This window comes from Eubalaena glacialis, chromosome 16 (genome assembly GCF_028564815.1).
Source record: "Eubalaena glacialis isolate mEubGla1 chromosome 16, mEubGla1.1.hap2.+ XY, whole genome shotgun sequence".
NCBI classification, from domain to species: Eukaryota; Metazoa; Chordata; class Mammalia; order Artiodactyla; family Balaenidae; genus Eubalaena; species Eubalaena glacialis.
Window position 1 is genome coordinate 12608887 of NC_083731.1, and position 16414 is coordinate 12625300.

General features: G+C 36.0%; 1 protein-coding gene across 1 annotated transcript in view; it reads right to left on the minus strand.

The window, feature by feature from the left end:
- The window catches only part of IPO5 (importin 5), a 39680-nt gene that overhangs the window by 22443 nt on the left and 823 nt on the right, over window positions 1–16414 (minus strand). The window contains exons 2-9 of the mRNA XM_061170679.1: window positions 11354–11434; window positions 8318–8510; window positions 6556–6658; window positions 5051–5147; window positions 4728–4832; window positions 2269–2391; window positions 2062–2182; window positions 185–272 (exon numbers count right to left, since the gene is read on the minus strand). Of these exons, the coding sequence (XP_061026662.1) occupies window positions 185–272; window positions 2062–2182; window positions 2269–2391; window positions 4728–4832; window positions 5051–5147; window positions 6556–6658; window positions 8318–8510; window positions 11354–11434 (911 nt within the window). The remainder of the gene's footprint in view (window positions 1–184; window positions 273–2061; window positions 2183–2268; window positions 2392–4727; window positions 4833–5050; window positions 5148–6555; window positions 6659–8317; window positions 8511–11353; window positions 11435–16414) is intronic.

Here is a 16414-nt window from a genome sequence, read left to right on the forward strand (position 1 = left end):
GTACAGAAAAACACACAACAGAGAAAGCCTAAATGTCCCATATTCCAAACTTAGAAGTTTAACTTCGGATTTACGGAACACAGTGTGGGGAAGAGAGAGGCCTTGTAATCCTAAGCTCTCACTGCCACCTGACCTTGCTCTATCCTGTCAAGGAACCTTCACGGTGTTTGGTCTGTGTGATTACCTGTCAAAATCATCATCTTCTAGTTCATCCGCATTTGCCCAGTCCTCATCCTCTTCAAGGTCAACCATCATGGCTAACATCTGAGGAACTAAAGAAAATAAGTATTTCATACCCGAAGACTGTCCCTTTAATTTTGTCAATATCACCATGTACTAACAATTTTAAGAAGTAAAAAACAAAGGGTTTGCTTTGCCTCTAACAGTAAAACAAAAAAATTATTTGCCTGTTCTCCCCAAATCTGGTTTGTTACATTTTTACCTTTTTTAGCACACTGGCTTTAGATCTTGTTCTTTTTAAGAAGTAACATTAAGGATAAAAGTCAAATATTCCAAATCCTGTTACATCCCCTTCCTCCCTCACCAGAAGCAAGCACCATAATAAAATCAATGTTTCTCATTACCAAACTGTTTTTACACTTGGACTATAGTTCTCTCTATGTATAACATATAGTATTATTCCAAGATTTTACTTTTATATAATAAATGGTATCACTATATATATCCTTTGGCAATTTGCTTTTTTCTCAACACACATGGATTTCATTTGCATTACTTCATAGCATTTCATTATATAAACACACTATCCTGTTGGTGAACATTTTAGTTGTTCCTAATTTTTTTCCTATTACAAAATTTGCTTTGATGAGATTCTTATACATATCTCCTTGACAAGTGTGAGTTCAGGGCACGAAATTGTTACAGGTATCTTTAATATTACTAAAACCCACTGAACTGCTCTCCACAGTGGCGGCATAAACTTGATTCCTATGGGAAGTTCAAAAGGAGGCCTGTCTGTATATTGCACAAGGTGTGAAGTGCTCCTGTGAGTTCTCTATGCTCCACACCCTTCATCGACGTGTGATCTTGTCAAACTTTCTGACAATTGGTATTTGACTATTACATTTGTATTTATGGAGACTGAGCAGTGTTTAATAGCTATTTCAGATTCCTCTATTGCGAACTTCCTGTTCCCAGCTTCTATTTTCTGGACACCAAAACTTTGTTGATTGTGTGCAATGACCTACTTTCTCTCAGTCTGTGGCTTATCTTTTAATTTCACTTATGATGTATTTGGATGGTCAAAAAATTGTTCTAGTACAAATTTAGTAATGTTTGCACCTATGGTTTCTGACTCAGTCTTAAAAAAAAAATCACTTTCTACTACTAAAAGCTTTACTTATAAAATGTATCTATTCTTTCACGTTTAATCAACCGAAAATTGGGTTTCATAGGATATTTGAAGTTGGGATATGTTTTTCCCATAGAAATAACCAGTTGTGCCAACGACCTTTGATGAATTATCTTTTTAAGTCCATTCTGTCTCCATGTGAGTGGATCTGCTCCTGGACCCTTTCATCCTATCCAACTCATCTATTACCTGCACCATCAACAAACTCTAAATCTTCATAGCCAATAGGCAAGATCTGTACTTTATTCATCAAAATTATCTTGGCTACTCCAGGCCCTATGTTCTTCCACACAAATTTTAGAATCAATCTTATCATGACCAACTCTATTGTGATTCTGGCTAAAATTATATTGAATTTTTAGGTTACTCTGAGGAGTACTGATATTTGCTTCTCCTATTAGTCTTTCAATGCGTCATCCAATTTTCCCCATAGCGGTCCTGTACATCTTTCGGTTTACTTCCAGGTATTATAAGTCATGCCTGCTATTCTGAGGTTTCAGGGTGCTGTTGCATGGCCATCATGTTGGGTCCATGCAGTTAAGAATGTATAAGTGCATTTCCCCAGATTCACCTGAGTTTGAAAGGACATTCCTTCTACCAATAAAATCTGTGGACTTGCACAACTCTCAGCAAACTTATCCAACAATTCTGCCACCTTAACACCAACTACTTAAAGACCTTTGACTTACTAGTCTGTGCAACAATATTGGTATGTTTTCTTAACATAGCAGCTGCAGTCTCAGAGAGGGTCACAATTACTTCAAGGGCAAGCTGGCGTTGCATATTATTGAGGCTAGTGTCTCCACACAACTACAAAAAAAGACATATTTGTATACATTTAGTAGTTTATTCACGGAAAATAAGAAACGGAACATTTACCTAAGTATTTAATTTACCTTCAGACTTAGCTGTAAAGTTGCTTCCAAATGAGGACGTAAATACTTTGGAACAGTGTCCGCAATCTCAACAAGGGATTTTAGGACCGAATCATCATTCTGGTAGCATGAGTCATTTACAGCCTAGAAAAGGTGAAATGAATAAAAAAATAAGGTCTGTGTTCAAGAGTCACTTTATGATGCCTCATTGGCCAGAACATCAAGGGGCAGAAAACAAAGAAATACTAGTATTATTTTTCACTGAGTAATAACTTAGCAATCAACATTATGCAGATATTCTACCTACAGCCACATATATATTTTCCTTTTGCCTAATGTTAACTAGAAACACATAAAGATTTAAACCTAAGTAAAAATTAAAATCAGTGCAACTATAATAACCACAACAACACTTAAGACTGGCAAAGAATTTTTTCATAACCAGAAGGAATCCCTTTTTCTCTGTCCTTCCAATACCCACACGTATAGTAAATACTAGATCCTATGATACATTTAAAGTGTCCAATATTACCCGATTTATTTCTCTTTGATGTCAAGTTTGGTCACTGTGGAATTTAAGTACACATTTTGTATCTACCTTTGCCTATTTCAGAGTCACAACTCCTAAAAGTTCTGGCTAACATTTTACCTTATCCTAAATTCAGAGGAAGAAAAATCTGAAATTAGACTTAAATAGTGTGTAACTCAAGACTTGTAGATAAGGGACTTCCCTGGTGGCGCAGTGGTTAAGAATCCACCTGCCAAAGCAGGGGACGTGGGTTCGAGCCCTGGTCCGGGAAGATCCCACATGCCGTGAAGTAACTAAGCCCGTGAGCCACAACTACTGAGCCTGTGTGCCTAGAGCCCGTGCTCTGCAACAAGAGAAGCCACCACAATGAGAAGCCTGCGCACCACAATGAAGAGTAGCCCCCGCTCGCTGCAACTAGAGGAAGCCCGCAGGCAGCAACGAAGACCCAACGCAGCCAAAAATACATAAATAAAATAAAAAAAAAGACTTGTAGATAATAAACTACTAAAACAATAGAATGTTTCATCAGTTAATGTTTTGTCATTGACCTAAACTATCTTTTCAGCTTAATAGCACGGGGAAAAAAGTTTCTACTAAGTTCTGGTAATAACTCTATCACATATGAACCTTTAGTTTTAGCTCCCCTAAATCCTCTCTAACCTGGTCCTCAGCAGGGGCACTATTCCTCTCAGGAGGTGCTTCACTGGTTGTCACAGATTGAGGAAATGCAAAGGCCAGGGGTACTATATGTCCTACATCTGTGACACAAATGCTTACGAGGAACTCATCTGACTTTATCATGCATCTTGCATGATTATGCCAGACACTTACATAAATGAAAAACTCATTTATAATGATCTGAACCTAGAACCTAACTCACAAATTATTTTTTGCCTGGTTTTAATGTACCATGATGTCCCCACCCCCCGCAAAATGTAAATATTGTATAAATTGAGAAGGAATAGATATTTTGTTTTGTCCAGAACTCCACCATTTCTGGAAATCACCAGTTCAAATCACCAACAGTAACAGAAATCATGGTGTTCGAACCGCCAATGATACCTCTGTATCAGTCCACATTTTTAGCTATTGCATTTGTATAGATCACTTAGAAATCACCCAGTCTACTGTCTCTTTGTTGTGGTCGGGCTCTAGCATTTATATGTGGAAAAGCATGCCATTTTATTAGACATTACTTTCTATTTCTTCTTTGTATCCACTTAAGGCCATACATTGATATTTTAAAAACTTGTATGTGTACGTGAGTTGTTACTATGCATTTCATTTTAAAAAAGACTATGGAAAGTTATAAAATACTTGTTATAAAAGGGGGTTTGAGGACTGACAAGGTTGAGTGTAACTACTCTAACTCACCCAAGCTTATCTCACTTTCTGACTGAGGCAGATGTCCTTAAAATAGTAACTTATCCTTGGAATCCAATAATGTCAACTAACCATAAACTACTTACTTTATAGGACAAACTGTTACAAGCCCTGTATTTAACAGTAAGGACTGCAGTCCAATTTGGGTTTCAATTGTGCATGACTTCACCACTTACCAACACTGTGACCTTGGGCAAGTTTCTTACCCTCTCCTCCTTAGTTCCTCCTTATGTAAAAATGGGCATTACATTTCATAGGTTACTTGGTTGTTCTAATGGAAATAACCTATGTGATTACATATTCAATAATAAGCATTAATTGCTCATATCATTTGCCTTATAGAAAAAATCTGAAACTAAGAGACCAAAGGTCTATCAAAGACAAAAGATATTAACTCAATGGGGACAGAGATTTGCGTGTTTTGGTCACTGCTGTATCCCCAGCTGGCACATAGTAGGCAACAAATATTTATTGAATAAATGAATGCATTACAGAACTCTGATGAGAATGTAAGCAACAGAAAACCAGTAAGGATACAATTATCACCTATTCTAAACTGTTTTCTTACCTGTAAGAATCCGGGTAACAAGTCTGCAAAATGTTTGAACAGGGCAACATTATGTTCGTTTGCAAGTATAAACGCAGCGGTAGCTCTAGCAGATAATGTCCTGATCTAAAATGAAGAGAGTAAAAATGCCAAACATGAGAAATTCTTAATAGATGCAAGTTCAAGTTTTCTTACTCAAGTTGAAAATTTTCTGTATCAGTAAAACTAGTAGTTATATTTTAAAGTATAAAAGCAAAGACGATCTCCAAACACATAGATTTCTTTCACAAGTTAGGTGCTATATTAAATTAGGTGTTAATATTAATGGAATTGAAATTATTTACCGATGGATGTTCCTGATCTTGCATACACTGAACTAACATCCGTTTGATGACGTCTAAATAGTGCTGCTGTTGATTTCCAAAAATTCCAGGAAAGTTCCTGAAAAAATGATCCAAGGCATCCTTTAAAAACTACATTATAGGGGCTTCCCTGGTGGTGCAGTGGTTAAGAATCTGCCTGCCAGTGCAGGGGACATGGGTTCGAGCCCTGGTCTGGGAAGATCCCACATGCCGTGGAGCAACTAAGCCCATGTGCCACAACTACTGAGCCTGCGAGCCACAACTACTGAAGCCCGCTCGCCTAGAGCCTGTGCTCTGCAACAAGAGAAGCCACTGCAATGAGAAGCCCGCGCACCGCAACAGAGTAGCCCCCGCTCGCCACAACTAGAGAAAGTTCGTGCACAGCAATGAAGACCAAACGCAGCCAAAAATAAATAAATAAATTTATTTAAAAAAAAAACTACATTATATCTCAGTAAGGTGTCAGCTAGAACATCTAATTATGTGTCTAACTGACTTAAAAGTTTACATTAATCCTTAAGGCTGGACTTCATCTACCCATTTTCCAAGCAATCCTATTTTGGGATCAGGTGAACAGAAAACACACACAGTGGAATCAGACTGGGAGTAGAGGCGACCCAGGTGCACGCCCATCCCAGCTCTCTGCTTTATCCTTGTCACTCTGTCTCGGGGGAAGCTGACCTGAAGTGCAGGATGGGACAAGAGCAAGCACGGGGCTCAGGCGCTAGCTGTAGTAGCCACGCTCACAATCTGCTCCCAGCCTTGGTGACCCAGGCAGTCCAAGTTCTGCTCTACTTTAACTGTGGTAAATAATTCAACTGAACACTTTTACTTAATTCTCCAATTTGGACTATTGATATAAAGATACACTTGACAACTAAAATAGAAAATGGTGTAATACCTAGTCTTAAGGTAGATCTCAAAAAAAAATGTATATGATCTTGGTAAGTTATAAATTCAACTGTATATTATTTCAAATGAAGTAGAACTGTATGTACAGCAGGCCAAATTTTTAAAAATGCAGTTAATCATTTAATTCTAAACTTAAGATCATTTACTTATAAATGAGGTTATTAAAATATTATGTTTTTCTAAAGCTTGGTCACAGAAGACCCAGAAGACAGTGGGGATTCACCAGCATTTTCTTTCTCTTCTTCCAGATGCCATTATTAAAGTGGCTTTCTAAAAGCTACAGCTGGTACCGTGTCAATCTCCTAAGGAAGAAACTGTCCCAGAAATTTTTTCAGAATCATAAAAGACAAAGGAAAGAAATAAAATTGCAGAGAATCCCCGTATACAAAAAAGGATCATAATGTAAAATGAAAAGCTTTGTTCTTTTCCATTTTGCTTCCAACACAAATACAAAGCTTATCTAAAGGCATTATTTAAGGCTAAAAAGTTAAGCTAGACTAAAATAATCAATTAAAATGTGCTTTGGGCACTCATAACATTAAATTTCCCCCCCAAAATTAGATCAATGTGTATACCAGAAAATATGAAGGGCAGCTTCCCGCAGTCCCACATTTTGAGAGCTGACTGAATCAAAAAGGAACTTCAGACCTTCAGGCCACTGGTTGTTGCCATCCTCATCTAAAAGGAAAGAAATCCAGGCATAACCTGTGTAAATCAAAACTTCAAAATATCAAGAGTGAATGCTTTCATTTCGTAAGCCTCATTCAAAATATGTGGCTGTAGAAAATGTCACCCGCTCTATGTTTTTACAAAAATTCCAATAAAATCAAGTCCTTCCACCATAAACTGGCATTATAATCTAGTGAAAGCAATTGTGTGCATCTGGGTTACATAAGCACAGACCATCAGCAGTGGTTATTTCTCAGGAGTGGGGTCTGGAGAAAAGGAAGCACACTTTGACTACTGGACCGGTTGACTCTTTCATACGTACTATTTGTTATTAAAGAGTTTAAAAAGCAGGCAAAGCCAATATTTGGTAACAAGTCTTAAAAGCAAAATATTTATTACTTGCAAACTGGAGAATGGGAATGGGAATCCCAGAGCTGTGCTCACACTGTGCAGTTTTAAGTACTATAGGATGTTATCAATGTGGTTGTGTTTTAACAAGATTTTAAAATATAGATTTTTGTGATACTTTGTGATAAAAATGAACCACCACCAAAATCTACTGTACCAGTTAAGAGACTCACTGGTTCTATTGTCACAAAGAACTTAAGAGTTATAGAAAATACAGGCGAGTTATGCATTTTTTTAAAAAAAAAAACCCCTCCCCATTTGCTGAACTTCTCTGAAGTGAGTAGTGTGCTGACAAAAAAATTTATGGAGAGAGCACTTTGAAACATTCTGGAAATGCTTCCATTATTAAGTGATTTTGAGCTAGAAATGATGTAATCTATAAAAATTCCTATCTGCACACTTAAAAAACTTGAAAATAGAACTTCCCAAGTTAGTTAAAAAAAATTCACGTTTCTGTGGGTGTAGAACTTACTTAAAATATAAAAATTTAACACATTTCCTATTAGTTTTTAAGAATTCGTTGTATCAGTAAGTTGAATTGAACATCTGCATTACTAGTAGTGGAGATTAAAAAATTGCGTCATAATTTACTAAGCACAACTAGCAATGTTCTCCCAGTTAGCCTTATCTCAGGGAGGCATTCTTTTCAACCTTTAAAAATGCCACCTAAATGAACCAAGTTTAAAATCACATGTATGAATCTGTCAAAAAAAATAACAAAGCATATCCAATTATATCATTAATGTTTTTAGTGTGACCAAAAAGAGTTCTGGCTGCTGATAAAATGCATTTTTAGGTGTTTTCATTTACCTTATCCTCTAAAAATATTTCTGGGTATTTAATGATGAACTATAGTAGTATAATAAGCATATGTGCTTAATTTATAAACACATCTTCAACAGCAAAAAACCACCTGGAGTCCACTGATTTCTACTTCTATTGGCAGGTTTATAAGTTAAACTATGCTTTCAAAACTCCAGATTAAGGGGAAAATAAACCTGACAATTCTCAAGTAAACTAGAAAATTATTTCTCCACACAGAGAAACAGTTTTGAAGATCAATAGGTAAGTATTAATTATATCTGCATTTCACAAACATCTGTAATTTTTGGCTTTAAATGCAGAATCCATAATCACTCTCATTTCGAACAGAATAAATGATACTCAAGTACTGTGAGTCTTCCTCCAAGATTCCACTTAAAAAAAAGATATATGTACTCATTTTCTTCAACAACATGATAAACGTATTTGCACACATACCTATCAAATTCCTGGCCAGCTCTGCAGCAATATCACAAATTTTTTTCCTCATGCTAGACTGTGTTTCCATTTGAATAATCATTAGTAGCTCACTCTTGATGGCAGTCTGAACATCAGGGGGAAGAGCTGGATAGACTTCATCAAATGCAGAGGACAACAGACGTCTTAGGAGAACGGCAGCCATTTGTCTAGCCTATAAATAGATAACATTGTTAATAACTTGGTGTCTTACTGGAGAAAAAATTTCCAACAAGCTACATTCACTCTGCCATTGATGTACTTTACTATTCTAGTTTTACAATTCATTTCAAAAGCATTTTGTTAGAGTTTTAAAAAAAATAATAGGTAAAATACATAAAAATCTTTCTAATCACATTAGTCTACTGTACAGAAAATGCCACACAAAAGCTATTTGTTTATGGCTGAGGAAAAGCCTTGAACATATTAGATCTTGAATAGGAACACATATCTTAGCAATGATAAACCTGTCTTTAATTCCTATTTTAAATATATTCTTTGGAGAAAAACAAATCTTAATATAAATCGCAAACCCTATAATGCTCTTTTCTTACTTCCCTATCTGGCTCTCATTCTAGTGTATAAAGTACTTTTCCTACTTAATCTTATGCTCCCAGCCTGGCCAATCTTATTGTATCATCGCCCTTTCATTTGCCTCTTAGATAAAGCACTATCAAATCCATTTATCTGGGACTTCCCTGGTGGTGCAGTGGTTAAGAATCCTCCTGCCAATGCAGGGCACACGGGTTCAAGCCCTGGTCCAGGAAGATCCCACATGCTGCAGAGCAACTGAGCCCGTGTGCCACAACTACTGAGCCTGCGCTCTAGAGCCCCCGAGCCACAACTACTGAAGTTCGTGCACCTAGAGCCTGTGCTCCACAACAAGAGAAGCCACCGCAATGAGAAGCCCATGGACCACAACGAAGAGTAGCTCCCGCTCGTCACAACTAGAGAAAGCCCGTGCACAGCAACGAAGACCCAACGCAGCCAAAAATAAAAATTAATTAATTAATTAAAAATCCATTTATCTTTATACTTCATTCATGCAAACAAACATCACAAGTTCCCCATATCTAAAAAGTCCTAATCTCAATGTGTATATTCTTATCCCATTTTCAAATTTGTAAAATGTATTTAAATTTGGCACTTTCTGTATAATATTCATTCAGAGTATCAAAAGAAAAGCTGAGACAAATGCCATTCTAAAATTTTATCATAAGAAGTCAATAAGCCATTGAAAATATTAAACCCGATTTTTCATATTCTTTTTTTCTGGACTGCAGGTACTCATTATCACTATAATTACTTTGAGACTGTGACCAACAACAACAAAAAGAATTAAACCATACAAATAAAATTTGCCATTTTTTTCCCTCCATTTACTTCTCACTGAGAAATCTTATCTGAATCACTTCTGGCTGATAGCAAACTTTTTAAAAATTTTAATTTATGCTCTAGAAAGGATTCAGAGAGGTTAAACAGCGGTTAAAATTGGTGCAATTCTTCTCACACATACACTGAATCATGAAGATGCTGAGGCTAGTTCATAATCATCTAATTCCTAAGTCAAAGCAGGATCTAAATAGGGTTCAAAATAGCCTTTTAGAAATAAAATTCAATAATTTTCGCATTATTCTTGGCTTTAAAACTTGTTTTGCAGCTAACCTGCATCAATCTTCAAGAATTAAAATAGCCAACTATTTTAGAGATTTAAGTTACTTCTATGTTTGTCCTCATATTTGACATTTATTTTGAATTAAAGAAAAATAGTATGCTACAAAGGTGAAGAAGTGCCTTTTGTCACCTGTTTTAAAAAAAACGAGGGCACTTTATTATAGTGTTTTCTAAGTGTTATCAGAAAACACTAAATTGCCAGTTTAAACTGACTGACTAGAAGAAGGCAGGTGTAACATTATATAGAAAATTTAGTGTGACTTCATTTCCATCATGTGTTAATATAAACATTTTACATATAGTGTGACTGTTAGCAATGAAGTCTCACTTTACAAATTCTAATGCAATGTTTCGTAGGTGGAGTAAGTTTTCTACACTTGGGTATTTTGATGCCTTTTCCATAAGAGAGGATATTCAATTAACATTAACTATATACAAGGATATTGCTTTTGAGAAAAAGTTAGCAGCTAAATGCAGAGAAGCAGTAACATACTATAAATTTGAATTTAGTACAGTAAATTGCTGAAAACCATGATTTTTAAAGGATTCTAACAAAGTGTGTCTTTGTCCTTACACATCTGTAGCACGTATTCTTCACCACCCAGAAATAGCTATAAGCATAAAAGTTTTAAAGACAAAAAGTATTTTTTCATTTGGCAACACGTTAAAACACTGAATGAATTCAATTTCCTCCTCTAGAATGAATTGTTCCAAGGAAGAAAAATTTTTATAGCTACCAAAAAAATAACTTACATTTAATAATTTTTATGTAATCATCTTACATGGAAAAAAAGAAATTCTCATTTTTAATACAGAGTATTTCAAAAAAATTATAACTCCAAAGTAGCTTTTAGCAAAGAATTAAGTTCAGAGTTCTGGTAATGTCTATGCAGTAAACAACAGTTCTCATTACCCACTCTGATGACTATCTAATACCTGACTGTTTGTAAGAAAGTCACATTCAAAGAATTAAAGTAGTACCTCCGGGGCTTCCCTCGTGGCGCAGTGGTTGAGAGTCTGCCTGCCAATGCAGGGGACACGGGTTCGAGCCCTGGTCTGGGAAGATCCCACATGCCGCGGAGCGACTAGGCCCGTGAGCCACAATTACTGAGCCTGCGCGTCTGGAGCCTGTGCTCCACAACAAGAGAGGCCACGATAATGAGAGGCCCACGCACCGTGATGAAGAGTGGCCCCCACTTGCCGCAACTAGAGAAAGCCCTCGCACAGAAACGAAGACCCAACACAGCCATAAATAAATAAATAAATAAATAAACCCAAAAGTTAAAAAAAAAAAAAAAAGAATGAAATCCTGCCTTTAAAAAAATAAAATAAATAAAGTAGTACCTCCTCAGCAGCTGTTGTATTTCTGATGGCTTGTAAAAGGAATGTGATCTTCGACTGGCCTGGGATATTCTCATAGGTTTCCTACATGAAAAAGAAAAACATTAAAGGTTAGAATATCACGTTAGAAAATTTCCTGAGTACACCATTTATAGAACTGAAAGGAAGAGCAGGAAAGATCCATGCATGAGGAGTCAAACAACCTAGGTATGGTGTGAAAGTTTTCTCCTGTGCAAGAGAACATACTTCAGACAAGTCAGGAAAGAGGATGTTGAAGAAGTTACTTATCAAGTTCCTTTCCACCTTTGTCTCTTAACTAGATTTTTCTAATGTATGTGCACATTTTCTTACCTTAGGCTCCTCTGTGATTAATAAAACTCAAGGCCTAAGAGAACCAAAAACTTGACCAGTGTTGAGCTACCATGCTGTGAAGTGCTCACTCAATATCCCCTTACATCATGGAAAACTGCTTATCTTGTCAACATTTTTTAGACCAAATGATGTAGAATTAGTTCAAGTTACTACTTACAACCACCAGAGAAATACCCTCAGATGAAGCAAGTCAGAGAAAGGGCAAATATTCAACTTCTTTATGCTACATTTTCTTTCAAGCAAAGATTATACCGAAACCATATTATATACATAAACAAATGAATATGGTCAGGATAAAGTTGGTCAGGAAACTTAATATCATTTCAATAAATCTAGACATCTAGGTTTTGTGACTCAGGACACTTCTTTCCTTCTCCATTAATAACGTAAAATGAGAGCAAATTGTTTAACAGTAAAAAAAAAATTGACGCCAATTAAAAGGTAGATAGAGTGGATCAAAAAATAAGACCTAAGTATATGATGTCTACAAAAGTAAATTGAAGTGTAGATTCATGTGCATGCATACAATTTCTAACGTCAGTCTTTTAAGGTGGAAAAGTAATCATTATTTTAAGTACACTTGGAATTGTTTTCCAAGAAGCCTCTTAGTAAATATTCTATTCTCATCTATCCACTTGAAGGTTAATAATGTAGATAACATGTTAATTTCTCAGCAGTCTAAATTCAAAGAGCTTGTCTGCTCTGCTACCATCTTCTATAATCTACCTAGTTTCTCTCTAGACAGAAGTGATGAGGACAAGGAAGGTAAAATTGTGCTTCTCTGAATCCATATCTCCCATTTATCTAGTGCTCTGTGGTATCCCTGGGATACTGACAGATAAGGAAATAAAGGCTCAGAAGTTAAATGACTTGCTCAAGGTCACAGACAATAAACAGTAGAAAGAATTCTGTTCTTCTGAGGCCAGCTGTACCCAAAATCTCCCTGACACTGAATGCTCTCTCTGGGTTTCACCTCTGGGGCCTGACTCCACTAAACAACCAGTTCTATTTATGCAATGCTATACAGTTTTCAAACTTCTCAAACATATCTGAATCTGGGGATGAACACATTTTGGGGAAAGGACAATTCAAAATCTTCTGATGACCTCAAGTTCCCCTCTAGTACATAAGCACACAGGAACATAATAATGCTGAAAACCGTGACAAAAAGTTTTCACAGCTGAGAAGATGGTCTGAATTTACTTATCCAGAAATGATAATTTATGTAAAGATACCTACATGATGATTGCAAAAATGGATGTACCTTGAGATTTTTCACTTAATCTTTATCAAAGCAACTCAAAAACCAGCAGCGTTTTCATTTAAACAAAGTCTCTTACAGTATAATAAAAATGTCTTTTTATTCCTTGTACTAGCTTAGCCCCTAATGCCCTGTAGATGCTATATATGTTTAACACTTAAATTTCCAGTGGTCTAAATCAAGTTTTGGGGATAAAAAATCCTTCACTAAGATACCAGTCTCAGAAAACTTGTTATAAACAGTAAGTCAAATAGTAAACTCTATTCCACAACAAATTAAAAGTCAATGGAAGGAGAGTTTAGTATGACATCTGACTCCTGAGAGAGGGTTCTCCCCATTTGATATGTTCCAGCATGGCAATCCAGATCTAGTATTACATTTACACCACGACACTAGTCAAGGATAAAGTCTGGCAAAAAGAACACAGCCATAAAGTCAAAAGAACAACTTTCTCTTAGCCTAAGTAGACTGAGTTCCACAGAGACAGAGACGGTATCTCTTCCTCATGGTATTCCCAGCACCTGGCACATTAGAGTACAGCAAATGCGAAGAATTTTTCTAAGAATATTCCTAGCTCTAGCCCAGGCAGGTTCCATGAATGTTACCAGTGTTACTGCAAATAAAAGTTCATTCTGTTTGATACCACCATACACAATCACACAATGGAAAGCGGAGTTCACCCCCCAGCCCCAGAAAGGAAAAATGCTAAAATGCACTCATCTCACTCATTCCATAAATATTTATGGCAAGCCTCCATGTATATGGAAATGTAAAGATGGGACAAACAACTTTTACCTAGTAAACACCCTGGTTCCTCAAAAATCAGGTAAAATTTTCAATACATTGACCTCTTTCAATTCAAATCTCATTAATGAAGTGCTGTACTACAATCAATGAGGAACAAGTCAATGGAAAAAACTGGGAATATAAAATCCATACATATGATTAGTGATTACTCAAGCTTATGTCATATAAAAATGTCTAGTCATGAATGCCATGGACATTCAACTCTGGAATACCTGTCAATTATTTATTCAACGTATTCATGTTAATTATTAAATTTTTGAGATGGGCATTTAAATCATTTCTTAAAATACGAGAAACATTTTTTTTTGTAAAGTTAAAGAGAAAAATCCTTTAAGATTTAATAGAAATAAAATATAAAGCCTACCAAATGGTTTATACAATGGAAAAAGGTTTATAACTTCTTAAAGTTTTGAAGCCATTCAATGATTTCAACAATATATAACAGTAAGTCTTTTACTGTACTTGACTTCATATTTGAATATAAAACAAGTCACCTTAGTCAACAGTTTGGTATTTATGTGTCAACTAAGTATTTTTATTTTGACTGAGTAAATTACAAAGATATTTACTGAGCCCTTGCCAATTCTTTACTTCAAAAAAAAAATTCTGTATTTGTTATATCAGACTGTAATACTCAATTTTATTTAGTTTGATCACTTATAAAGGGCTCATTTCGTACGGCAAAAAAGGGAAAAATGTGGTATTAAGGTATTGTTATGTGCGGCCATTTCTTTTTCAAATATTTTGCTTTCCTAAGAAGCTCTATTTACAGACCAGTTTAGTACTATATTACATGGTGCTAGGGAGCTTCCCTTCAAACATTTACCTTTTTTTCTGTCAAATTAAGAAAATTCTATATTATAGTACTTAGTTTACATATTAATACAGTCCCAGGATATACAATGAAAGTAAAAATATAGTATCTGAATGTTTTCACTCAGAATAAAAAGACTAAGAGAATAACAGTACTTATTTTCAATTGTTCTTTATGAGAAAATGTGCTGAATGCTGCTAACCATCCCCAAATTGATGGGAGTGATAAAAGATTTACAACAGGCACCAACCGGAATTCAAGCTAAACCAGACATTGGTATTTAGTTCAATAGAAGAGAGATTCCCCACTAGGCTTGACAATAGAGACTTAAGCAACTGGAGGGAAGAGGGAGAATTAAACTAGCTTACTAATTACAATGCTGTTCTGCTTTGTAACACATGGAAATTTCTATTGTGGGTTGGGATTAAGAACTTATTTTGGTGAAAAATTACCTCTAGAGTTAGCAGAAAGCATTAAAATGTTTTTATAGGCTCATCACATCCCTCTGATAGCAGTGCAAACTGATGCAAATAAAAATGCACATCACTTCTAAGGACAAATACAACTTTTAAATATTCTACAAATAAACCTGTTAAAGTCTGAAAAGATAATATACATGTACTCCAATGTACAGCACTATTTTTACGAGCAGGACAATGGAAACCTCAACATCCATTCATAGGTGGTTGGCTGAGCATCCATTGCTGCTTTAAAAAAAAAAACCCTCTTATGTGGCAATGTGAAATATACTGAGTGAAAATTCCAAGTCTGCACAACAGGATGCGTACTATAAGCCCATTCATGTAAAAAAATCAACGTATACATATACGCCTATAAGGATATTTGCAAGGAAGATTCACCAGACACTTAAAAGTGGTTACCTTTGGGGAATGGCATAAAAAAACTATTTGCAGGGAACTCCCTGGCAGTCCAGTGGTTAGGACTCAGCACTTTCACTGCCATGGCCGGGGTTCAATCCCTGGCTGGGGAACTAAGATCCCGCAAGCCGCGCTGCGCAGCCAAAAAAAAAAACCGAACTATTTGCAGTTTGAATTTTTACCCTGAATGCGTATAAGAAATGAATTGAAAGTCATTAGGATAAAGTTAACAGTTAGTTGTTTAAAGTGCTTTTCATTCAGAACTGAACTTCCAGTGTATTTATTTCACGGATCAGAAAACCACTAAGCATAAGCAGCAGACCCTCCATCTATTTAAAGTAAGAATGACGTTGTGATTTTAAAAACAACTATAAAAACTCGTGAATCTAGAAGAGGATTTGTCCCCCAATTTCATTACCTACGTACCAAATAAATTTTTGCTCCGTAAGAATATCTGGCTGATACATCCTTCACTGACTCTTATAAAAAATCTTCAATCACGTGGTTGCAAAGAACTCCATATATAATCAACTTTGAGGATAGGATCTGATAATGCACTTCACAGGAACTGGAAAATTTCTGCCCTTCCCTTGAAGTGTCTCAAATCGCATCTCAGGGCTTAGTATAACAACAGTCTTCTACAGAACCAAGTGTGCCTTACAGCTACCTGGTAAATGAACTTGCAGAGACATTTGAAATACTGTCTCTTGAAACTTTATCCACAGCTCCACATTTTGGAGGTCAGGAGCCAGAAGTGGTTAAAAAAAAAAGAGAGATTCAGGCTAGATTTAGTGAAATTAAAGGCTTAAATATATGGCACTGGCCCAGTTAGACAACGGAAGTCCCAGAACATCCCATTTATGAGACCACAAATCTCTAAAGATCAAAGAAAATGTATCCAAAGGATGGGCAAAGTAACGGTGCAAGCTGCT